The sequence below is a fragment of the Thamnophis elegans genome, chromosome 1 (assembly GCF_009769535.1).
Source record: "Thamnophis elegans isolate rThaEle1 chromosome 1, rThaEle1.pri, whole genome shotgun sequence".
Lineage (NCBI taxonomy): Eukaryota > Metazoa > Chordata > Lepidosauria > Squamata > Colubridae > Thamnophis > Thamnophis elegans.
In genome coordinates this window covers 48,130,255-48,156,961 of record NC_045541.1, presented here as the reverse complement: position 1 = coordinate 48,156,961, position 26,707 = coordinate 48,130,255, and the positions used below count along the sequence as shown (strand labels likewise).

The 26,707-nt window shown below is 36.8% G+C and overlaps 1 protein-coding gene across 3 annotated transcripts in view; it reads left to right on the top strand.

The window, feature by feature from the left end:
• SLC35F5 (solute carrier family 35 member F5) overlaps nt 1–24,749 on the top strand; it is a 35,460-nt gene extending 10,711 nt beyond the window's left edge. For 2 of the 3 annotated variants that reach the window (XM_032215627.1, XM_032215619.1), the window contains exons 5-18: nt 2,708–2,974; nt 4,221–4,364; nt 6,491–6,553; nt 7,722–7,803; nt 8,502–8,692; nt 14,261–14,342; nt 15,292–15,379; nt 18,451–18,515; nt 18,828–18,932; nt 19,072–19,231; nt 20,849–20,939; nt 22,896–23,050; nt 23,577–23,668; nt 24,148–24,749. In XM_032215627.1, coding sequence (XP_032071518.1) covers nt 2,750–2,974; nt 4,221–4,364; nt 6,491–6,553; nt 7,722–7,803; nt 8,502–8,692; nt 14,261–14,342; nt 15,292–15,379; nt 18,451–18,515; nt 18,828–18,932; nt 19,072–19,231; nt 20,849–20,939; nt 22,896–23,050; nt 23,577–23,661 — 1,536 coding nt within the window. In that variant the 5' untranslated portion in view covers nt 2,708–2,749 and the 3' untranslated portion in view covers nt 23,662–23,668; nt 24,148–24,749. The remainder of the gene's footprint in view (nt 1–2,707; nt 2,975–4,220; nt 4,365–6,490; nt 6,554–7,721; nt 7,804–8,501; nt 8,693–14,260; nt 14,343–15,291; nt 15,380–18,450; nt 18,516–18,827; nt 18,933–19,071; nt 19,232–20,848; nt 20,940–22,895; nt 23,051–23,576; nt 23,669–24,147) is intronic. The other variant, XM_032215636.1, reaches the window with a different exon arrangement.
• Nucleotides 24,750–26,707: the final 1,958 nt, after the last annotated feature.

Below are 26,707 nucleotides of genomic sequence, written 5' to 3'. Positions count from 1 at the left end.
GTTTTATATGAATGAAGGGGAACAAATTAAAGCTTATCAAGATACTTCCCAGACATAAAGGAAATAGGTTTATACTGTTTTTAAAGCAGCAATTTGCATTTTAGGAATGCTTTCTATCAGTTCATTTTTTGTCAAGTGTGGGCGGCGGGAGGGGGCGTTATAAAGAAATCAGATTTTACCTCATTTATCCATGTTTTAATCCAAAGGTCTCAAATTCAGACTATCGCAAAGGCCAACTCATAATAACCCCATGAAGACTATTTATTAACCTAAGGTCTGAAGCATTGAAATATGTTAATACAGTGGCACAGATATTTTTACTGAGTGTGAAATGAAAAACAAATATCACAATGCACCCTTAAATATTAGCTATTTTTTTATTACACAATAGAGAAGCTTGTAAAACATGTGCAAAACAATCATTTCACTCAGGCTACATAGCTGGATAGCAGTGACATGCGGTGAGGTCCACGGCTGGTGAGGCAAGCAAGCAGGACCTCTATATTCTCCTCCTCCCACCCCTCCAATCTAGGCAGGGTCGAAAAGTTCCTTGGGCTGTCCTAAAGCCTGGCCAGATTGCTCAAGAGCCAGGAGCCCATCTCCAGAGTTCAAGACACGCATTTCCAACAGCGCCGCACCACGCCGCGCAGCCACCCCAGTTTCTAAGAGGACCGCTGGGGCAGGAGGTCAAATGTTGCATCCTCTGGCATCTGTTCCAAGCCGCTCCGGAAAAAAAAACCCACCCGCCTCTTGCCTTTGAAAGAGAGGAGGAGGGGGGCATCCGCTTGGGGAAGGGGGGTAGGACAAGCTGCGGGGTTCATCTCCCTGCCGCACAAGGATTGGAGGGCTTGCCTCAGAGCCCGCCTCTCCGAGCGTGTGCTCGCTCACTATAGCTGGGTGAGGAGGGTGGCGGCGGGGGGGGGGGGGTTAAGCCAAGCATCTGAACGCCTCCCCCGCAAGAAATGAATAATCTCCCCGAGATGCTTCGCACACCAGAAGCACCGAGGAGGGGCAGCAGCGGCTGGTGTTGGCAGAGCCCCCTGCCTCTGCCCGCCCTCACATGTCAGGATTTTCCTTGTGGCATTCTGCCTCCCCCCCCACTGCCAGCCGGAATAGTGCATGCGCACGTGCCATCCATCCCGCCACTGCCGCTGCACCTGAGGAGAGGGGGGAAAGCCAAGCAGAGCCCCCCCTTCCCACGCAAAGCCCCCTTAAAGCAGAGAACAAGCCTACTCTATGGCGGACAGGCGCGCCGGCACTTTAAAGTGCATGCCGCCGCCCCGGCCATACAGCGGGACCCACTGTATGGCCGAAAGGCGTGCCGGCACTTTAAAATGCATGCCCCCGCGCCCCACCATAAAGCAAGACACATCCCACTTTGCGGCGGCATGCACTTTAAAGTGCATGCCCCCGCCCCGGCCATACAGTGGGACCCACTGTATGGCCGGAAGCCAGCGTGTCCCGCTCTATGGCGAGGCCGGGCAGCATGGCTTTAAAAAATAAAAATAAAAAATAAAGTGCCAGCCCGCGTGCCAGCAGAGGCAGGTAAAACACACACACACACACACACACACACACACCTTATAATAATACAAATTACAATTACTTACAAATAATTTTGAATTCCTCCCCCCTCCCTCCAACCCACATACCTTTTCCAGCTGTGTCACAGAGGATTTCAACTCTCCTCTTGGCTGCCACAATGAAAATGTGAAAATGTAAAAAGAAAAAGGCAAGAGTTGCTCTAGCCAGGCTGGGATAGTTGCTGCTAGAGTCACCATGTGGATGACTCTGCTTAACTGTTTTAAAAAAGCCTCTAAAAAGTGCCCTCTGCAGGAGGAGGTGAGAGAACCACGTGCCTCCTTTGCATAAGGAATTTTTCGCCTTTTAACCCTTGCTTAATTCTGCTCAAGTGATCATAAAGATAGTCTAAAGGAGGCATGTGGTTCTCTCGCCTCACCTGCAGTTAAGCACTAAGCAGAGTCATCCACTGTGAATCTGGCAGCAACTACCTCTGCCTTTCTCCTTTTAAATTTGTTTTTCTTTTTCATGATGACAGTGGTGAGGCCCTGCCTCTCCTGACTGCACGTCACTGCTGGATAGGTTTTTTTCATTAACCAAAATGCAATAATTGGCTTTATTACTGGATTGGAATCTAATATGTTTTCATGATCATATCTACAATAATCTAAGAAACCCCTACCAATAAGAGCTGCCCAAATCATTTTAATTTTTTCCCCCTCTTCTTACTGAGCGAAGAGATTTTTTTTTTCCTTTTGTCTTTTGCTCATTGCTTTTCTTTCTCATTACTTCCTTTGCCTAGTAGAAATACGTTATTTGTTTATTGTTTTTCACATGCCTTGCATGGCAGAGAAATCCTGACAAATAAACATCTAGATGTAGTCTCTTCTCACCCAACTACTTCTCCTTGTCCTCCTTTCTTTTCTTAGCTCATACTAGCAGACGAAACATTATCTTTATACAGTACTACCAATGTTCAGAGAGATCAGGGCCACCAAAATGGATTGCCTGCAACAGAGCGGGCAGGAAAATAACATTGGATGCTGATGGTAGCAATGTCAGTACAAAACAATATTTCAGAGATTTCTCTGCCAGTATAAATAATAGTTGGGCAGGGGGGAGGAATTTTAATATTCTGCTTATGGAATAAGATAAGTTGTGTCCAATTTTCTTTCATACCATACAGATTGATCATTGGTTTACATTTTTGCTGTACTTTAATATTTGAATGCCTGTCCCACCCAGTTCCTGGAGGATAAAGTCTGTTTCAATTCATTTAAAAAACTCATTGTCACTGCTGTTGTTTGACAAGTTACAAATGGTTTGGATTTTTATCATGAATCGGATGAACCCGCAAAGCAGTTCTCTGACTCAGCGTAGGCGAATGGCTCTTGGCATTGTCATTCTTCTTCTGGTGGATGTCATATGGGTTGCCTCTTCCGAACTCACATCAGTAAGTATTATGCTATAATGCAACAATATTGTGATATTAATTTTTTGTTAACCCAAGTGAAACTAGTAGTATTTTTGACAACATGCCATACCGCCCATTTCATTGTTTACTAAACTAATTACTCAAAAAATGTTTGCTACACTAATTACTCAAAAACGGATTACTAAGGTTTTATAACTAGCCTTAGTCATATGAAAAATCAAATACACCCCACTGAAATATTTCAACTTATTAAAGCATGCACATATATGGCAAATATAATGCACCAGTTACATTTTGTAGAATTTTTTTTTTTTAATTTTCATGCCATGGTGGTACATTTTGTAAGTTCTTCCTGTCCCCCAACCAAAAGAGCTAAGTTTACTCCTTCTAAGATGAGGAAAATATTCCAAGTGCATACTAGAAGTCCTCGACTTGCAACCATTCATGTAGTGACCATTCAAAATTACAGCTGCACTGATAAAATAGAGTTATGACCATTGCAGTATCCGCATGTCACATGATCAAAATACAGCTGTGTGGCAGTTGGCTTATATTTATGATAGTTGCAGTGTCCTAGAGTCATCTGATCACCTTTTGTGACTTTCTGCCAAGCAGATCAATGGGAAAGCTAGATTCACTTAACAACTGCAGTGATTCACTTAACTGTGCCAACAAAGGTGATAAAATGGGCCAAAACTCACTTAAGAGTGCCTTGCAACAGAAATGTTGGACTCAATTGTGGTTGGAAGTTGAGGGCTACATAAATATATCACACTTCGATAGCTAGATGCAATTTTTTCCTGTTTACCGATTGATTGATTGATTGATTGATTGATTATATACCATCAAGTCATTGTCAACTCTGAGCAACCACGTAGATAAGCAAGTTATCCACAATCATTTCTTCTCAAATCCATCTCCTAGGAATTTGGTGTCTCAAGAGACTATCCTTAAATGTGATCCATCAGGCTTGTCCACTCTCTTGGAATTTCAGCTGCAACAGATAACTTTGCAAAGGATTTGCAAGTAGCAAAAATGCAGACCATTATATGTTAAAAACTTTAATAAATCAGTACATCTATTTTTGCCAGAAATATGTTAATAATTTATGGTATGGAGAACAGTAATTAATACACATCCTGGTCTTGACTGAGATTGAATACAAATCCAGGAATGCTGTAATTCTTAAATCATGTTTCCATGTTTGAAGGTCCATGTAGCTTAATGTATTTATAAGTGATGGTTTTTTTCCTTTTCTCTCCAGTATGTTTTTACTATGTATAAAAAACCATTCTTCAGTACGTTTGCGAAAACATCCATGTTTGTTCTTTACCTCTTGGGATTCATCATCTGGAAACCATGGAGGCAACAGTGTACGCGTGGATTTCGTGGAAGACATGCAGCTTTTGTAAGTATTGTTCTGTTTATTGATTTTTATCAGTACTGTGACTTTTTTATACACAAGAACAAAGTGTAAAATAGAGACAAAAGTCCACATAAACTAATAGAAGATAATTTCCAAATGTTCAGCGTATACAGCAATGTTTCAATAAGTCTAGCATTTCAAAGTGAATCTTTACATAAATGAAAAATAGCAGTAATGTTTCTTGGGGAACTGATATGAAGAAAGTTAACCCGTGGTTTATATTGTTTGTGATATTCTGCCTCTAGCTGAAGTGTTATTAGTTCTTTACAAAGATATCACATTAAATGTTATTTTAAGAAAAACTATGTTGTCAAAGTTGATTTCTTTATTAAGAGGTCTGTAGTTTTTCTATTGATAAAATGCAGTAAACCCAGTCATTGTGCTACTCACAATATGCCATGAGAAAACGAGAGCTGACTAATTCATTCAGTTGTTTTCCTCTCACTGAACTCTCACAACTAGAAAATACATTAGATTATTGACAAATCTTGTTTATCTATGAAACAAAGAGCTCTGTAACTATATTCATCTGTTTGTTTATATTCCACCTTTATTATTTTTATAAATATCTTATGGTGGTGAACACACACACTTCCTATTTTCTCCACAATAACAACTGTAACAGGTGGGTTGAGAGAGAGTGACTGGCCCACAGTCACCCAGCAGGTTTTCATGCCTAAAGCGGGACTAGAACTCACCATCTCCAGGCTTCTAGGCTGGTAGATTAATTATTAGCTCATGAACTCAATTAGAAGACTGGGTAGATTTCTATGTATTACATAGAATTTTATTCAAAATTTCATTTTATCTTTAGTTTCTCTCTTTTGTATCTTAAATAAAAGAGTATTTTGTTCAGATTATCATTTGCCATGAAGTGTCCTGGCAGCCAAATAGCTGGAGATAAGCAGGAAGGCTATACAAAATTGGTTCTTAGTGGTACTTTGGAGCATGCATGGGTTTTTGCCTCTATCTCTATAAAGCAGCCGTGGCTTTTGCTGGGATCACAAACGTGCCCTTTGCAGAGACTGGGTAAAAAGTGTAGATGCCCTAATAAATGCTTCATCGTTGTTGTTGTTTTAAGATTGGAATCCAAGCATCACACAACCTAAATAATAGAGTAGTTTATAGCTTAACAGTGATTTAAGAATGATTCCTCAGCTCTTGTTTATAGTTCCCAAATACCCCTTTTGAGATCTGGGATTACTTGCAAATGATATTACAGATTAGCATTTTTAACTTAGGTTTCTAGCTGGAGAATGGACAACAATGATCATAATTCCCAAATGGCATAGACAGTGATTATTGCTAATGGAAGTTGCAAACCAGACCTGGGCAATTCAGATGCTTGTAAATGCTGACGGTTGAAAACTATTTACTGTGTTTCACCGAAAATAAGACAGGGTTTTATTTTCTTTTGACCCCTGAAATAAGTGCTTGGCCTTATTTTTGGGAAGGTCTTATTATTTTTGAGGTGCAGGAGGTGGCAAGTGTGGTCACCTTATGGCTGCTGCTGTGTTGCAATATTTTCAGGAACGGCTTATTTTCAGGGAAGGGCTTATTTTAGCACATACACTCAAAAGCCCGATTGGACTTATTATCCGAGGAGGTCTTATTTTCAGGGAAACAGGGTAGATAATTTCTTATTATGAAAGAAAAAATTATTAAACTTTTTAATAAAATGTGTTAAGAGGAATACATCATAGTTTGCTTTTTGTTCGTTTATTTTTGGCTGACTTCTAAACTAGTGATCAGCTTACTGCTAACAGCTGGATAATTGAGAAAAACATCAAAATACTGATTTATTTTATAGTCAACTTGCCATATGCCTCTGATCACATTTTGTTTTATTGTAGCGATACTGTTTATCGTCTCTTATTATTCTCTGGGAATAGTTTTAAAGCAATGGCAAATATTGGCTTTGAAACTGATACTAGTTTAGGAGCAAGGAAGAAGAATTGGAATGTGGCTGTCAGTGGGCCATTTTTCCTCAATCTGTATCTCAGTCAAAGATATTAATGATGATAATATTCTCTGACTTAAACATACTTTTAAAAATCAAAGCACTAGATATATATTAATAAAATCTGAGGTGTCAAATTTCTGCTTAGTTTGCAGATGCTGAAAATTATTTTGCCACTTGTACAACTGACAGTACTGTGAATAGTTCTTTGGTAAGTTTTCTCATTTAAGCATTGTATTGCCATATGGCAATATTTATTCGTTTCTCTTTTTTAAATTTCTCTTTAAAATAAAAATAGATCAGAAAAAGATACCTTGTAGTTTTTAACAAAAGGTGATTAAACATGATAAAGAGAACCATAAAAAATGGTACCAAACAACTAATAACAAATATTTCTGATTTGCAAACACATTTTATATTTGGCTTTGGGAAATAAGTCTTATAGTTCGAGATTACTTCTGTCACTTGTTTGCATAAAGCTATTTTGGTATTGTGTAGTGGTTAAGATATCAGGATAGAAATCGGGATTTTCTGAGTTCTAGCTCCACCCGGGGCACAAAGGCAGCAGGGTGACCTTGGGCCAGTCACTTCATCACAGCTCTAGGAAGGAGGCAATGACAAATCACTTCTGAAAAACCTTGTGGGAAGACTACAGGGCCTTCATTGAATGGCAGAAAACATGTGATGGGCCAAAATACCATCTTATAGTGCAAAAAGAAGTTTTTATATAGTTATCTGTACCTCTCTCAACCAACACCATCAAATCATCTAAGTGAAAATTAATTCAATAGGGAAGGTTTTACTTTCTTTTTTGATAGTTTGTTTTAGGATTGTGTTGCACTGAAATCCTTGCTAATTATTGCATTCTTGTTGAACTACGTCTGAAAATCCAGGAAGGGACTATGTTTGCAGGGATGCAAAACCAATTTAAATCTGCGGATCACTTTGAATGTTAACTGGCCTACGCACATGTGAATACAAGTGTCTTTATAATTAAGGACCAATTTGATGTTATTGTACCAAAATAAATTTATTTTATTTCTAAAAAGATAAATTCTTTTCAGAATTGGGATAGTCAGTTTGCTCGGTCATAAAATGGATCTGTGCATGTAGGGAAGTTCATCAATTTACATGAAGAACACGAGGGTTATATTTTCTACTTGGTGGAGGATCGCCTAAGGGCCTCCTATAAAAATGAGAAGGTTGTGCTTGAAATTCTGGGTATGCCAAATAAACAGCTGATCTAAGCAGTGGGATTTTAATTCTATTTAGTTCTATAGAGTGTTGAGTACCTTTTTGTTCATCACATTGCCCAAAGCTCTTGATTTTGTTTTGATAACTGCGTTATATGACTGGGAATTGGTTACGTTGCATTTCAGAGTGAACCTTTGTATGTTCCTGTAAAGTTTCATGATTTGCCAAGTGAAAAAAGTAGCAGCATTAACAGTGATGCTGAAAAAAGTAAGTACATATTTCAGAATTTTAAAAACATATTTTTATATCACCCACTGTATCCCCATGTAATACTAGAAGTATGGTATGAAAATCCATAGTTAATTGCTTTTGCTTTTTAGTTATCTATTTTGTATCCCTATATATATTGTAAATGTAAACTGAAAAATCTTTACATTTGCAATATGGATTAGACACCTTTAGTGTTTATTTTTATTTATCTGTCTTAGAGGAATTAAATTTGAATATATAGATGAAGCTAAAAGATGTTTTGTTGTCCTACTCCTATTTCTTTAGAAAACAAGAATCTAGAACTAGAAACAGCATTTTTCATTTTGGTACACTTAGTTAGCCTTTGGTTGAATTAACCACAAGATGGAGTAAAAGTCATGCCATACTTAAAATCAAAGGTATAATGTTAAATGCATGAATCAGGTTTTAAAGACCAAATTCATGAAAAATGCATTCCTGGTAGAAAGCAAATCAGTTACTCTAAAAATTAAGAAATTCTGGCTTTTTCTTTAAATAAATGCAATCAGTACAAATCAAAACCTCTTAGAGTAAAATCTGCAGCTCTAGCTTATCTTTTCTGTATACAAGCTAATTCATGCTGCAGATATAAACTGTTCAAACATGGGGAGGAACCTTATCTTGCTGATTGTTTTTCTGTTCCAGTCTAATACACACCATTTTTTCCCCACCTAAAGCTCCCAAAAAACCTCGTGTAAGATTCAGTAACATTATGGAGATTCGACAACTCCCAGCAAGTCATGCACTGGAAGCAAAGCTGTCTCGTATGTCTTACCCAACAGTTAAAGAGCAGGATTCAATATTAAAAGCTGTTGGGAAGCTTACTGCACTTCAAGTAGCCAAAATCAGCTTTTTCTTTTGCTTTGTGGTACGTCATCTGTTTTTAATTGTTGCAGAGTATAAATTGAGTCTTTTAACTCTGGTATATTAATAGAAGACAAATCATTTGGGATATCAACTGTTTAACCTTGTTCATACCATTTAGGAAACTACATAATTTTGGCTTCTCCCCTAATTGGTTTAAAGTTCCAATTTAATGGAACTGACAATTTTAATGAGCAAATGCTTATATTCATTGTGACAAAAGAAATGTGTATATTATGGTTTCCTGCCTCTTGCAGTAATTCCCCAAACAAACAGAAAAACACCTTAAGTAATTTGTTGTTAGTTATTCACTTGTAATTCTGTTGCTTCAAATTTTCTATCATCCATCAGACATCAAAACTTGGAATTATATTTTCCTTGCCTCCACTAGTGTGAAAGTGACAAAATTCCATGATTAATTTTCCAGAACTGATCTAGATTCATTAATACTCAGATGGTGTTTTGAGTCAGGTAGTAGTGCATTTTTAGATCTTAGAATATATTTGGTATTGATATGACCGTACATTCCATTAATTTCAGTCATCACAAAATGCATATAATTATATTCTAGCATTAAGATATATATCTGCAAATTTAAGTTGCCTGTAAATTCACTCTGTCAGAAAACCTATTCAGCAGTTTGGAAAAACACATGGTTCCACCCCCCATCCCCCCAGTTCTTGAGAAATTAAGCTTTCTAACAGTTACATTTCCTCTTTTAATGCCTTTAATCCAGGAAAAAAGCTAATTTCTGTTAAATTAGCCATGATTAATTTGTCCTACCCTGTTTCCTTAAAAATAAGAACTCCCAGATAATAAGCGCAATTGGGCTTTTGAGTGCATACGCTAAAAGAAGTCTTCCCCTGAAAATAAACCCTTCCCAAAAATATTGCAACACAGCAGCAGCCATGAAATGACCACGCATGCCGCCTCCTGCACTTCAAAAATAATAAGACCTCCCTGAAAATAAGGTCAAGTGCTTATTTTGAGGGTCAAAAGAAAATAAGACCCTGTCTTCTTTTCGGGGAAATATGGTATTTGTTATAAAGGTTTGAACATTAATTGGACTTTAGGTGAACAGTTATATGAATATATGATTAACTTTCTCTGATTTGAAAGTTGGCATTTTCATGTTCCAATCAGTTTATGATTGCTGTGATTCAGGATATATCATAGAAAAATAGCAAAATATCTGTCTACTCTAGATGTGTATTTACAATTACTATTATTTTGCAGCAGGCATTTGCCTCCCTATATATACATACTGTTAGCATTTTCATAAACTATCTGGAAGCAGGAGTAATTTTTTCCCCATTCATCAATGGGGAAAAAAAGAATATAGTGATGTAGCATAAAGCTACCTGCCACCCACCTTCTAGCCACTGTGCTTCCTAGTTATTACCTTTCCTTAATGTTCTCTGAGTTTGGTTGTTTGCTTGCAGACTAGTGACATCATTGGTGCTAATCAGTATGGGGTTTGCTCCAAAGGTGGGTTGCTACTGGTTCGCACTGGTTCAGATGAACCAGTAGTGGAAATTGTGACTGGGTCGCCAAACCGGTATGGACGGCAGGCTGGTCACACCCCTGAACCGGTTCCCCAGTCACCCATGCCATTGAGGCATGTTTTTTAGTCCTTTCTTAATGTTCTGTGCATGTGCAGAACAATTTATAGGAAACTACGCACACCCGCACACGCAGCCAACTGGCAGTAACACCGGCAACAACCCACCCCTGGTTTGCTCCCTATATACAGTAGCTTGCCCTGTCAATGTTGGTGGGGGTGTTGTTTTCTTCTTGGTGTTTCCTTCACTAGAGTATTGTTTTCTGCATGATTGTTTGTATGATTTAACCTCTCTTTGGTTGCTGGAGAGGTTCCTACTTATCTTTTTTATTCTCTCTTGAACAATGTGTAAACACAGTTTATTTCTATGTGTCTATTGTGGGTTGATTTATTTGATGCCAAGTTTCCAGGAATTTTATAATATTTTTGGATTTATGTTGGTCTAGGATGCTCACAGTTTCCAAGTTGAAACTGTAGTTGGATCTGTCTATGGGTTCTGAGTAAGAAGTTTTCATCTTATCTTCTGGCTGCTACTTGGTATTCATCAATGTGTTCTGATAGTTTTCTCCCTGACTATTCTACATAGTGACTGTTACTGTATGTTGTAGATGAATCCTGGTTTTAACTTCTCAAGCCACAGGTCTTTTGGCTTATATAAGATGTTTTTGGGGGGGCTTTAGTTACTGTATATAAGCAGCATATACTATATATAAACAATATTTACTTATAGTATATAAGCTATGATAGATAGATGACAGATGGATGGACGGACAGACAGACAGACATAAGGAGGGAGCAAACCCACCCTTAATAGCATTGATGATGTTACCGAGTTGGATAATGAAACATCTGCAAGCAAACAACCAAACCGAGCACCAAGGAATCCTCAGCTCAGGATTACTTCCTGAGCTACATATATTCTCTTTTATTGCCACTTCTCCTTCCCTTTGTCATTTCTTTTCTAAGCAGATCAGCATACTAACGAATAAAGCAATGGGCAGAAGCTCCTCATTATTATTTCCAAAGAATGACTATTTTCTTTCAGACCTTTTAGGGCTAATAAGCATAAATGCAGATGGATATAATAATGGAGGCTGGTGTTTTGCTCATCATGTACTAGTTTCCTATTATTATTATTACTTAAAAATTTATTTGAAAGAAAGTTACAAAAGGGAAGAGAGACTAGAACTTCCAAGACTGGTGTCAATAGATATACTCATGACAGGGAAGCTCAGCCTGATATTTCTGTTTGTGTTATAATTGCCCAATCCTTTCCTTTTAAGTCATTGAAGGAGAAGTTGATCAAAAAGGTTTTGTCTACCTCTTCTAGATTAAAAAAGAAAGAAAGAACCCTCTTCCATTTTTCCACTTTTCCATTATTCCTCATCCATTTTTCTAGCAAATGCCTAGAAGAAGCAAATGGTTTTTCTTCTCAGTTTCAATCTGTAGGAGAGGGAGGGAGGAGGAAGGAAGGAAGGAGAAAATTATTTGAAGATGCAATAAGAAGTGGTGAGGACCACTGCCACTGACTGCATGGCAGTATAATCATGCAGGTACCTAACTGGCCTCCTAGCTAGGTGCAGGAAACATACCAGTAGTGATGGCTTTCAGGAAAATACAGAGCTCTGGGGTGATGTGAAAAATATCTCCATGTTCCTTAAACAACAGTAAGGCATTGAATACTTAGGAAAATGAAACAAAGAAAAAGTTATCCAAGGAACTGATAGCCCTTCTCCAACTCCTGCAGCACTGTGAACAGAGGAACAGAATTAAGGAAAAGAGCCTGAAGAAGCAGATAATCCCAATTGCAGTGACCCTCTTCCATCCATCCATCAAACAAGAAATTGGGCAGCATCAATTTAAGATATCACCAGGAGATACTTACAGAGATAATCTTTTGGTAGTTGGACCTGGACTACGTGCCAGCAGCAGGGACCTACATGACAGCTAGAAGCCTCATAACACCCAAAAAAGCTGGACACAGCAGTAGAAACACATAACACAAGAATTAAGAATCTTTAGACAGTATGTCAGAGGAATAAGAAGTGAACCCTGATAGATCAAAGGAGAAACAAACCAGTTATTAGGGTCATTAATGATTAGGACCCTGAAAACAGATTTCTGTTGGGTCCAATATACCCATACAGAAGTGGCCAATATGAACATTCCCATGGGTGATTTTCATGGTTCAAGCTGGAAGAAAGAGAGGACTGGCAAGCTGAATTCCACAAGGTTGTCAAATGTTTTCTATTATTATTTTTCCAAGAAGAGGAAAATGAAGTACCCATGGATCCTACAGAACACAGAAAGTGCAAAACATTAAAACAAAGCAAAGGACTGCGTATATGGATGCCAGATTTTTTTCCTAGAAATAACAAAGGACACCAAATGTGTCAAGTCCCAATTCATTATCTGGATTTATACCTAGACATTGAGTGGGAAGATCTGAGCTCCAGCTTTTCAGGTTTGGCAGTGGAATCTATCTTAATAATCACATGCCCAGGCTCTATCTACCAAGTGATTTGGTACACTTTTGAATGATGAGATTTTGGAGTTTATAGCAGAAGGGTACAAATGTGTTGTGTGGAGAAGCATTTGTCTCTACTCAGCAAATGCATCTCTATCTTGCCACATTCAAATACCCCACTTCTTCAGAGATGCAAGCCTACCCTGTGTTTATCCTCTTGGGATATTGATGGGAATTGTCATTGTTTCATTTGATAAGTGTATAATGCTAGGGAAATTGAAAGAAAAGAGAAGAAGAGGATCACAGTAGCAAAGTGGATAGAGTTGATTATGACAGCATTGCATACACCATTGTGAGTCCCAAAAGCTGGAAACAGTTCTTGGAGAAAACTTACCTGTATAGTCACTATGAATTGACACCAACTTGATAGCACTGTATCAGCCAAGAGTGCTAATAATATATTTCAAATGCTCCCTTGGGGTTCAGGAGGCCAATAATCTTTTCTCACAAAACAGATAATGTGAGAATTACACAATTCACTGTCAACTGAAGGGGTTAGTTGAATGCATTATGTTGAAATATTCTGCCAGCAAGAAACAGCTTCCTTCTAGCATTGCAGCTATACCATCAAAGTACTCCTGCTAATAGACATCTGTAAGCAAACCACATGCATGAAATTGTCTACATTCATTAGACATTACCAGATAGACCAGTTTGCCTCAGCAGATGCTACTTTTGGTCACATGGTCCTACAGAAAGTGCTTTAATTTTTACTGTCCCTCCCTAAGAATTCTGCTGCAGTATATCCTTTTGCTCTCCACTCTGTTTTTGGTGACTGGAGGTTTGGTGTTGTGGAGCTTAATAGCAAATTATTCTTCGGAACCCTAAAAGATGGATTCACTTTGCAATCAGGGAGAGGAATCAGTACAAGCAGCTAAATGTCAGATCCTCAGTGTACTGTCTACTATCAGGATGTGATAATTGATGGATAATGTCCTTTCCTACATTTCAACATCCCTCTTGTCAGTTGCAAACACTTGTGTCAATGCAGGAATTATGTAGAAAAAAAAGGTTTATTATAAACAGTTGAAGCCAATGCTCTAAAGTGGGGCTGTCAAACTTTCGCCCATGGGCTGGATGCGTCACACACTGGCCACACCCATGTCCGATTTAGCGAAGAGGTGCAAAAAAAAATCACAAAATGTCACATGATGCTGCTGTGAGGCCACGAGTTTGACACCCCTGCTCTAAAGTAACTGAAGTAGGGTTTTCTTCTTAGAACAGGAAGAAGTCCTATCAGACTAGGTAGAGTTAACCTTTCTGTAGGGTTTCTTTCTGGGATCAGAACAGTAGTTTACAGTAAAATCAGCTTCTCCCTTTTCTTAATGCAGGCCAATGTTATTGTGTGTATGCTCTTGTTATGCTCTAAATATAGATTATTTAAATATTTGTAATGGTTTACAACACTTTTTTCTGACTTTCAAAGCAGTTGTTACAAACAAGAAATTGAATGTTATGCTAATATCTACTGTTTTATGTTCTAGTGGTTCTTGGCAAATTTCTCTTATCAAGAAGCACTTTCAGATACTCAAGTGGCAATAGTTAACATTCTGTCATCAACCTCTGGTAAGTAATGAAGATATATTCTAAAACTGTTGTTCTACTTCATTCAAATAGCCTCTTTTCATATTTAAGAAAAATACAGTTATCTATTTTGTATCACTTCTAATGAGGGAGAGAGTGATATTGAAGGATTTCTTTCTTTCTTTTTTTAAAGGCAGCTATGGAGGGAGGTATCACATGTCATGATTAAGAGTTCAGGTTCAACAAGCAGACCTGTACAGCCTTATTCAGCAGCCTCATCAGTGGAATTGTTTAAAAGCTACACTGATTATTATTGAGGATTGATTCCCATATAATGATGGCAGTAATAGTAAACTAATGTGTGTGATTGTTAAAATTTCTGCAGTATTATTGGCCAGCCATCTTGCCAAAGCGTAAGATTTATATGCTGCTAAACTGTAATCACCTCCAGGTGGTATACAACAAAATAAAGTCAAAGCAGCACAATAACAGCAGATTAAAATAAAGTCAAATTAACAAATCAAATCATTTATTTGATTAACAAATCAAATCCAGTTCCAGGTGTCACCCAGTCTCCAAAAAGTATTTTAAAGGAATGTAGTCTTCATACTTTTCCAAGAGCCAGTATCATTCATTTGTAAATGTGATGAATAAATAAATAAAAATAATACAAGCTTTGTTAAATAAAAATGAATCTCATTTTTGCAACAAATATATATGAATCTGAGATAATCCATTTTTAAAAAAGGGTTCTGATAATATTTTAACTTTGTTTAAAGAAATGCTGCTAGTATTTTTTTAATCAATAAAGTTATATATAGTACAATGTTTTTAAAGTCTAAGAAATCCAATAAAATATGTTTGTTTGACTTTACTTTTAATTTAATTTAGGCCGAAGATTAATTAAAACCATTATCTTTTGATTATTATGTTTTCAGTCTTACATTTGTTATTTGATCGTGCATAGCATATTCTTTTGTTCTTTTCACAGGATTATTTACCTTAATCCTTGCTGCAGTGTTTCCAAGTAATAGTGGAGATAGATTTACCCTCTCAAAATTGCTAGCTGTCATTTTAAGGTAGGAATATAGACTTCTTAATCTTCAATTTTCTTTTCCCCAACAGGCTTGAGTTTTCTTACATTCTTCTAGATAGTTGGATTTAGTAATGGAGATTTTGTTACTATGTTTAGTTGCAGCTAGTTGTATACAACTACATGAAAAAATCATTCAAAGTAGTTTACAGCAGTGTTTTTCTAGTTTACAGAATGTATGCTATAAGTACTGCTTCTTTATTTTCCATTGCCCTACTAAAGCAGCCATTTCTCAGCTGCATTATGAGCCATCTGAGATTTGTTAGATTAATATCATCGTGAACCTTCTTAAATCAGCTAACTCTGTGGCATCACCGAAGATTAAATTCACATGTGATATTAAACTTTGGTTTAACATTTACTAACCATGTTTTATGGAATAAATTATGGTGACTGACTTCATACAATACATAAATTAAAACCAAATTCAAGTAATCTTCACTTACTGACCACAATTGGGACCAGCAACTCCTTTGCTAAGTGATGGGGATGTAAAGTGAAAGATCATGTAACCATGCCAATTTATGTCAGTTCCAGCTGTAGCTGTTAAGAAAGTCACCCACAGTTGTTAAAAGCAATGTCACATGACCATGATTTCCTGCCAGCTTCCTCATTGATTTTGCTTGTAAGATGCTGGCTTTGAAGGTTACAACTGACGATCACGTGACCATGGGAGACTGATAGTTATAAACGCACATCAATTGACAAGTGCCTGAATTTTAACTGTGTAATCATGGGGACACTGTTAATGACCACAACTTCAAGGACCTGTTGTAAAACTTATTCAGTGCCATCATAAATTTGAACAGTTGTTGAATGAGCAGAAAATAAGCAAGGACTACCTGTAAACCACAATATGGTTTGGTGTTATGTGTGAACAAGGCCATGATTTGGATACCTATGTGAATTTTTGTTAATTGGAAGTGTTCAGTATCATATTCATGCACTTCACCCTTATCATGATTTGTTTTAAACAAGCTATTATGGCTAGGATCTCACATCTTGCTTATGAATTTTGGTTTAACATGAAAAACTGTGTCTTGTTTGACAAGCAACAGTGACCGACCATATTTTTCGGACTATAAGATCCACTGGTGTATAAGACGCATCAAAATTTCGAAGAGGTAAATAAGAAAAAAAAGGTGCCCCCAGGAGCATTCTGCAGGGTTCAGCAGGGCTGGGGAAAAACAAAAACGACCCAATTTTTGTGAAAAACAGACCATTTTTACAAAAGTGGGATGGGGGGATGGGGCTTTGGGAGGCCAAAAATGGCTGTATTCAGTGTATAAGACGCACATTTCCACACTCTTTTAGGGGGGGAAAGATGGATCTTATATTCTGAAAATTTCAATAATGCTAAACTATTCAGTTACTCCTTGACTTATAACCATTAATTTAGTGATTGTTCAAAGTTATAGTGGCACTGAAATAGTGGCTTATGACCACATACATACTTACATACATTATGATCATACATACAACTGTTGCAGCATTATCAATGCTCACATGATCCAAATTTAGGCACTTGGCAACCAGCATGCATTTATGATGGTTTCAGCATCCCAGGGTCACGTGATCACCCTTTGTAACCTTCCCAACTGGCTTCTGATAAGCAAAGTCAATGAGGGAAGCCAGGTTCACTTAATAACAGCATGATTCAATTACCAACTGCAGCGATTTACCACAACAACTGTGGTAAAGAAGGTCATAAAATGGGGCAAAGCTCACTTAGCAGTGGAAATTTTGGGCTCAGTTGTGGCCATAAGTCGGGGGCTTACCTGTAAGATATTGATCTATTCTCCACAATTCAGTTCTGTTAAACTATTGGATTGATTTAAAATGAAGTGTGAATCCAGACCCAGGGATCAAAAGTGATATGATCTCACCAGAAGAGGAATGTAGAAGAGCAGACTGCATAATTCTGTGCTTGTTTGTGCAGCATACACATTCACATAGTTCAATGTTGTCCCTTCCCACAAATCATCCCAGGCATTCATTTATTGCGGACAGTAATCTCTAGCAAGTCAAAGGAGTTGAAATCATGCAGGAATTTGAAGCTTTGCAACCATGAACGTTCCACCTTCCTCTGTTTTACCCATATTTGCACTAAACCTGATGGGCACCTATCAGAAGTGGTGAGGGAAAAGATACGTTTGTTCTACTTTATTCTAGATTAGGCTGGGCAAAGTTCCATGAAGAGCTTCCTGCCATGCAGATGATGTGATTCTCTTAGCGGAAGCAAAATGACACTGCAATTTGGTTCAGTGAGGCTCTTAGTGTGACCCAGGTGATTTCCTCTTTGCAGTATGACTCTTCCAGCTTTGCAAAGGCTGCTCAAAGCTGGAGGAGTTCACCTCTGCAAATACTGCAGTGAGGCAAATCCATAAAGCAGAGCAGAGGGAAGCAATATGGTAGGTTTTTTTTAAAAAAACTTGGCTTTTAGAAGGGAGAGGGCCACATTCATTTGCAAAGCAGGTCCTAGTTGGGACTGTGGTCTTTGGACCTTCGTGGAAGGGAGACTCTCCTTCAAAAGTTTGCAAGCTTGCTTTTTTCCATAGAGCAGCTATGGAAAAAAGTGATAGCCTTACTAATGAGGTGCATCCATTGTGCTTCTGTAAGGTTTCTATTTGCTACTTTATTTCCTCCCAAAAGCAGGAAAAAAAACCCTGTCCTAATATATGGTAAATACTAGTGCCCTGTCCTCCGTGCACATGGAAGCAGAACCAAAACAACCAAGCTCAGGCTTCAACTCTTACATTTATAGTTGTTTTGGTTAGTAAACCATGGTTTATCACTCATGGTATATGGATTAATGGTCTATTCAAATAAACCATAATTAGTTTCACAAGCCTGTATGAATTCACCCCTGAGAAGTGGCTATTTTCTGTAATTTTAAGAAAATTTGCTATTATTTAGTCCGTATAAATTATATAAAATTTTGAGGACCATTGAAATACAACAATAAGTGGCAATTGTAAACACTCTTTATTGTTAACTCTTTCCCTACAAACTGTTTGACTAAATTAACTAGAATATAATGATTTGTTTCTAAAATAGCATTGGAGGTGTTGTCATGGTGAATTTGTCTGGATCTGAGAAATCAGCAGGAAGAGATACAATAGGTATTTTTTTTTTAATTCTTTACAATGAATTGAAGGGATTGATGAATATTGCTTTATATTTTTAATTCAAAAAGTGACAAAAACACATAAAGGGTAGAAAGTCCATTTTAATAGCTGAATCTGTAGTAAGTATTCATTTTGAAGGAATCGGCTTTTTTAAAAAAAAAGTGAAATAATTTGCAGGATCTTAACAATTTTCTAATTTTGCATAAATTATTTATTTGAATAAAAATAGAATACTTTTAGTAGTCTGTTAAACAAAAAGATTGCATCTAATAATCCAGTGGTAATACCTTGCTTTCTTATTTACAGGGTCTCTGTGGTCTCTGATGGGAGCTGTGCTGTATGCGATCTATATAGTTATGATAAAACGAAAAGTTGACAGAGAAGATAAGCTTGATATTCCAATGTTTTTTGGTAAGAACAAATTTTAAGACTCCGTTTTTCAACTTAGGACTGAATCTTGAATTTGATATTTTAAGTTCTGCAAAGTATACTTTGCAATGTAAGACTAACTCTTTGTTATGTGATTTGTTTGTTTATTCTGTTCCTGCAGGTTTTGTTGGCTTGTTTAACTTGCTGTTGCTTTGGCCAGGCTTCTTCCTACTTCATTATACTGGATTTGAGATCTTTGAATTTCCCAATAAATTAACCCTAATGTGCATAGTCATTAATGGCCTTGTTGGAACTGTTCTGTCTGAATTCCTCTGGTTGTGGTATGTTTGTTGCTTTGATTATTAGGTTTCTTAACAACAGTCTATATAGGACCAAATGAAATTGCTTTTCCATAATGTATGTTTTGGAAACTGCTGTCTTTACCAAGCATTGATTATGACACAATACCATACATTGGAAAGCATCATTCCCTTCATCCTCTGTTGTCATCCAGCCAGACCAATATTGCTTATTAAATATTAAAAGCTATAATATGGTTTTACGTATCATGGTACGTATTTTATATTTTTAAAAAACCTTTAGAGTTGGATCCACAAATTATGGCCATAATTTGGTTAACAAGCCATTAAGGCTGAATTCATACATCAAACTATATTAATGTATTGCTTAACACAGTGTGTATTGGAATGGTTTTTATAGCCATCACAACATGTGACATGATATGACATATGGCTTCTTGTCTAGACATAATGGATAATAATTTCAGGTGACCCTAAAATGCTAGTGTACAATTATAAAATTTGTGCATTTCCCAACAAACCTAAGGCTATAGGGATATCACAAATGAAGCTAAATTACATCAACTTAATAGCAGATGCAACTTTTATTGCCAATTCTTTGCTTGGAGAACATAGCTGGCCATAAATGAATGGCAATAGAAGAGGGGAACTTTATCTATAATTGAAAGAGCAAAGTTCTATCTGTATGTGCATGGTTTTTAATCAGAACCATTATGTCTAGATATATCTTACAAACATTTTCTAATTAGTTTGAATTGATTCCTTAAAATCAAATTATGGATATTCACGTTTGAAGGATGTGTAAGTGTTGCTATCTGTGCATGTAGATGATTTAGTCTTTCCTTTAATCAATAAATGGTGAAAATCATCATATGAATTGCTATAAAGACAAGAGCAATATATCTTTGGCATAATACTTTCGACTGAGCCTGAAGAAATTTTTCAGAGCCAAATGAGTGAGTGAGTAAGTGAGAAAGAGACAGACAGACAGACATAATTCTTGTTTAACAACTGCTTCATTTAGCAATCACTCACGGTTTTGAAAAAAATAACTTTGCAGCCAGTCCTCTCATTTTTGGCCCTTGCAGATCCATAAATCAAAGGAAGTCATAAGCACAGTTACAATTTCACTTAGCAACCACTTTACTTAACAACTAAGTTTCTGGTCCCAAATTGTGGTTCCTAAATGAAGAGGGCCTCTGTTGAAACATGGCAGTGTATGTTAGTATCAGTTACAGATAGCAAGTACACTTTTTGGAATCAGTTATTCTAGATGTGTAACATTAGACTTCATTAACTGCATCTGAAAATCTTGAGGCATAGTGGAAGAGGTAGTTATCCTTTGATTTCTTAGACAGGTTATACTAAGCTCTGATATGATATATGTATGGCAAATTAGTATACATGATATGCAAATAAATATGTATAACAGAAATACATGGTAGGACTAGAAAGATCCGGTCAATAAATTAAGAGGAAAATTATGAGTTTCCTAAGTATCTTGGTTTAATCAATATTACTAGGCCAAAATACCGGTACCTACAAATTCTGCAAAACTCTGGTATACATTTGTGAAATTTGTTTATGTGACTCTATTTTTTAAAAAACTCAAAACTTTGTATTTTAACATTTTTCCAGGGGCTGCTTTCTTACCTCATCACTTATAGGAACACTTGCCCTGAGCCTTACAATACCTCTGTCCATAATTGCTGACATATGCATGCAAAAGGTAATGTAAATTGTACTGAAGGCAGTGGTAAATATTACAGAAAATTCCAACAACATTTTTTAAAATTCAATTTTTTAACTGAGCTCACCTTCTCATATTTTAAATTTAAGAAAATCTTAAAAATTCCTAATGGAATCTTCATGAACAAATGAAGAGTTCTAATGCTGTTGCAAAAATAAATGTATTTAGTTATAGGTAATAGGATTTGCTAGTCCATCAATAGCTTTTAATGCTGTTGTTGCTGTTGTTATTATTTTATCCCACCTTTTCATATAGAATTTGAGGCAGTGAACATATTTAATAATCCTGCCTCCTGTTTTCCCCACAACAGCCCTGTAAAGTGATTTGGCTTATGAGTGAGTGACTGGTCCAAAGTGACCCAGTCAGTTTTCATACTTAAAAGAGGCCTAGAACTCACAGTCTCCCATTTTCCAGTCTGGCATATTAACCACTACACCAAACTTGCTCTCCATTGATGAAGCACAGGTGTTTGTTTGCAAGCAACAAAAGCACTGCAATACAAACCCTCTGTTTTCAGAAAGTCTCAAATAGATGTCATTGTAAGTTCCCCAAGTGAAATACTTTTCTAAATAGAGTGTTATCTCCCCCTTGTGGTGTTTTGCTTTAGGAGTCAGAATAAGGCAGGATGTAGTGGTAGCTGCAGTCTATTGTGTGCTAATATGAACCTGCCATTCATTCATTTATTTTATTTTAACTATTTATTTTATTTTTATCCTGCCTATTATTTATATAAATAACTCAAGGTAGCAAAAACACTTTCCTCTTCCTATTTTCCCCACAACAACCCTGTGAGGTGGTTTTGGACTGAGTGTGAGTCACCCAGTTAGTTTTCATTTAAGCCAGTAATTGTTACATCATGAACATAAATTTAAAATATATTTATAGAGTAGGGGGAGATTTTACTGAATTTAGATTGTTCTTTTCATATAAAAGTTATGATTAGGTAGGAATGTGTTTTTAAAAAGAAAATTTCTGCATCGTTGTTTCAGGAAAGCAAAAGAAGCAAAGCATCAGTTACTGGATCACTGAAATATCTTACTAGCAACAGTAGAAATATCATCTGTTCTCCATATTTATTTCTAACATTGGTAAAATTTACCCTCACTGTGACACTTTAACTCTAAAGTGAGATATTTCATAGATAGTGTGAAATTAGCATTTAATGCAGCTGTCAGTTTTAACTGTCAGCTGTAACCTTGGTTGATGTCTATGTTACTCACACAGTTCTGCCTCTTAAATTAAAGGATTCACACTTTATCAGTGTCCATTCCTGAAATGTTTTTCATCCCAAATATGAGATTATTTTATCTTGTGGGCTTTCTTCTCATCTACCACTTTCCTTTCCCTGCCCAAGCTGTAAAGTTCATTCGTTGCCAAAACAGATCAAACATTTTTAGCCGTAGAGATCTACATAGCTTCTTCAGAAACTTGAAATTTGTAACTAATTTAGAAGAACCATCAAAGAAATGTGACCCCCTTTGTGGAAAGCATCATCCTTTTCCACATTTGATTTCATTTGAATGAACATCATATTTCATCGTTGGAGAAACACCCCAGAGAGCCATATGCTTCTACACTCTTTTCTTTCACCTATTCTGATACAACTGCAAAGAGCAAAGAGAAACCATTATTTGATGAGTTCAACATGAACACACAATGGGACACGAGGAATGGGAAACATGTGACTAACAAGCATCAACCATAGCCAAGGTTGATGTCATTATGGAGCGTAATAGTTCAGATTGGGTAGACATTACTGAAACCAAGATTTACTTAAGATTCTGGCTAAATATTCTTCTCATGTTCCCTTCTTCTTTTCTACAGCTCCTTACTGCCCTCCAAATGTCTCTTTCCTGATCCAAACGTATGACATATTTGTCTTTCCATTAACTTCTTTACTTTTGATAAAATATCAATCTGATCTTTTAATTTCAGGTGCAGTTTTCTTGGTTATTTTTTGCAGGGGCAATCCCTGTATTTTTTTCCTTTTTCATCGCAACACTTTTATGTCACTACAACAACTGGGATCCAGTAATGGTGGGAATTAGAAGAGTTTTTGTATTTATCTGCCGAAAACATCGTATTCAGAGGTAGGGTGATTTATTTGCTTCTTTCCGGTCCACTTCATATTTCTTCCCTTAATTTTTAAACTATGTCTTTACTATGTCATTTTTTTAACCACAAATCATTTCAAAATGAAATTTGTAAAGATCTATCTGAACTTTGCAAGATCTGGTTTTAACTGATGATGAAGGAAATGATATGCTTTCCTTCTACTTTGACCTAAACATTTGAACACCTATTGAATGTCCTATTATTATAATTTATTTTCAGTAGTATTTTATGTGTTATTATAAGAAACATTCTTTTCTTCACATCATTCTGGAGAGTTCTGCTTATCGTTGTTCAAAAAAACTTGCTTGAATATCTAATATGAAACACAAGATCTCAACATTACTCCAGTTGCTACGGAATTTCAAATCTGTATTGTTTGTCCTTAACAATTTCTTGCGGGCGATGTAAAGTAATATTCATCCCATTGCTATAGTTATGCTCTTTATAACATAATAATATGAATGCATTTTAAAAGCCTCACAAGTCTGTAACATCCTATAGAACATCTGAAGAAAGCGAGCAATGTGAAAGTCTCATTGCAGTTCATAACGTTTCGCAAGAAGATGGAGAATGTGGCTGTTCTTAGGCAACAGGTATGTAATTGTAAATTAACTTCATCATGTGCTAACAGAGAAACATGCTAATACAGTGAACCAGAATGAGACCCTCCCCTTAGTTCAAGCCTAGCTGAAGGCCAGTCCTCCCCTGCTCCATTTTAGAGAACTCATAAACAATATCTTTAGCCTTGATGACAATATTATTGCAAAATAATTTTATAATTAAATAACAATAAATGGAAATAATTGCTCATTACAGTGCTAAGTAAGCATGCCTAATATGTTGATCCTCATGTTGCAGGTCAAATCATATGAGGAAAAAGTATTTTCCATTTTTCTAGTCCGTAGTTCTCTTTATGGACTAAAATACTGAGCAGGATGGTACACAATTGCATGCTTGGAATCAGTTAATCATCAGTAACAAGTTTAATTAATATAGATTAACATATCCTATCAAAGATATGTATACAGTGATATAAGAACATTAATGCTATATTTTCCCATTTTTTTAATAGCGAAAGATGTCATGAAAACTCAGCGAAGAGACAATCACTTGGAAAGTCCTTATGGAATCATGTTTCAGTACCTCTTCTGAATCTTTAAATGTTTCAGTTCTTTTGAAACTTAAAAATATACAGATTCTTTTTCAGTTTCCAGTATTTAACCAGTTAGAGGAAATGCCAATCCTTTACGAAACCAGCTTGCCTTATAGAACTCAGCTGGTGAAATTACTTGACAAATCAAAGAGAATGCTGTTCCAATGATTTTCTTTTAAAAAAAGAAAACATTCATATTTTTGTTGAGTGCTGGATATTTTTACAAATACTTTTCATCTTCTGTAAAAAGTCATACTTTTGTAAAAATTTTCAAATGGAAAGATAAAACACTAGTTTACCTGTAATAGGTACGAATTATCACTTTGTGATGTATAAACTCTACTTGAATAATGAAAAAAACAAATTATTGAATAACTTTATTATTGCAGAAGTTATTGTGGCTTTCAAATACTATACATACGTATCTTCATATATATGAAAGCGTTGGTAATCAATTGGGTGCTTTGTGATATCTATTATGTCATAATAAATTCAAGATTTAAAAAAAATGTACAAAGATAGTTACAAGTACTGTCTCACTTTTGTAGATAAAATTTCTTCATAATATGTTACTATTCACTTCATAGACTTTTTACACATTTTCAAATTAACTCATCCCATATTCCATTGAAAACAACAGATCTTTGGGTGGAATGCAAAATAGCAATAGCACTTAGCACTTAGACTTACATATCATTTCACAGTGCTTTACAGCACTCTAAATGGTTTACAGCATATTGCCTCCAACAATCTGGGTCCTCATTTTACTGACCTCGGAAGGATGGAAGGCTGAGTCAACTTTGAGCCTGGTGAAATTCGAACTGCCAAATTGCATTCAGACGGCAGACAGCAGAAGTAGCCTGCAGTACTGCATTCTAAACACTGTGCCACCACAGCTCATAAAATAGATCAGTTTATATCTGGGGAATATGGGCTAATGATGTATGCCTGGAAATTGTGTGATTCAATGAAAAGAGGTCAAATCTAGAACCAGGTTCTTGCATATTGATTCTTCTTGCACACTGGATATTTCAAGATGCCATGACTTAATGATAGAAACATTTTGAATTTACCAGCCAGTTTATAAATCAATTTTGTTGCTTTTAGGAAACAATTTTTAAAAATACAGGTAGTAGTTATGATGGCAATTGGAACCAGAATTTCCATTGCTACATGATGCAGTCATCAGTTGTGATGTCACAAAACTGCATTGCTTAATGATACAATCCTGGCTGTCCAGGATGCTGTTGTAACCTTAGGACTGTTCAGATCATTAAGTGAGGGCCATGGTTTGGAAAAAGATAGGAGTCCCAGTCAAATGGGCTGAAGGGAGAACGCCAGGAAATGTAGGCAGGCAGGGCAATGGGCAGGTGCAAAGGTGTATGGCCAGGCAGGCAGTTGGATACTGGTGTCCTTCTGGGAAGGGTGGCCAAGGCTGGAAGTCCTTTGTGACAAGCATCACTACTGGCCAGAGCTATCCTTCCATTGAGCAGCAAGGTGGGGATATTTCTATGGGGCCTCCTTCAGGCATGGTTGGGATGCCTGGTGGTGATTTCTAACAGCTCCTCGGCTAAGGGCTTCTTTGCATGTCAAGGCAGCTGAAGGAATAGGGGCAATCAGCAGAGATGAAACAGCCCAAATTTTGTTCACATGACTTCAGATGCCCTGTGATGGTCGGAACTTTGAAGATTGGTCATAATTCCATTTTCTAGAAGTACTGTTAGATGTAACTCAAGGACTAACTATAGCATGCTGACTGAAATGGGGAAAACTACAGATAGTGCTCAATTTATGACCAGAATTGAGCCCAACATTTCTGTTGTTAAGTGAGACATTCATTAAGTGAGTTTTGACCCATTTTACAACATTTCTTGGCACAGTTGTTAAGTGAATCACTGCAGTCAATAAGCTAGTAATACAGTTGTTAAGTGAATCTGGTTTCTCCATTGGTTTTGCTTGTTCAAAGGTTGCAAAAATTGCAAAAACTGATCACATGAGAACTTGGGACAGAGCAAAGATCATAATTATGAACCAGTTGACAAGCATTTGAATTTTGATCACATGACTATGGGGACGCTACAAAAGTGTGAAAAATGGTCATAAGCTACTTTTTCAGTGCCATTATAATTTTGAACAATCACTAAATGAATTGTTGTATGTCGAGGACTACCTGTATTCCTTAACTATAGAAACTCCCCCCCCCCAATAAATGTGATGGTTTTAACATGGAAAATAGGTGTAGACCATTCAATTGGAACAACTTGCAAAAGTCAATGGAGTTTTATTTGCATAAAACTAGTTCTCAATTAGCAGCCATAACTGGGACTGATTAGGTGAAGTGGTCACTAAGTGAAACTGCAACTCTGCTTTATTTTACAGATTTGCAAAGGTCATAAACAGGGCTGGGTTTCAACCGGTTCGCACCGGTCCCTGCGATCCGGTTGGTCGCCGAACCCAGAAGTAAGTAACTTCCGGGAAC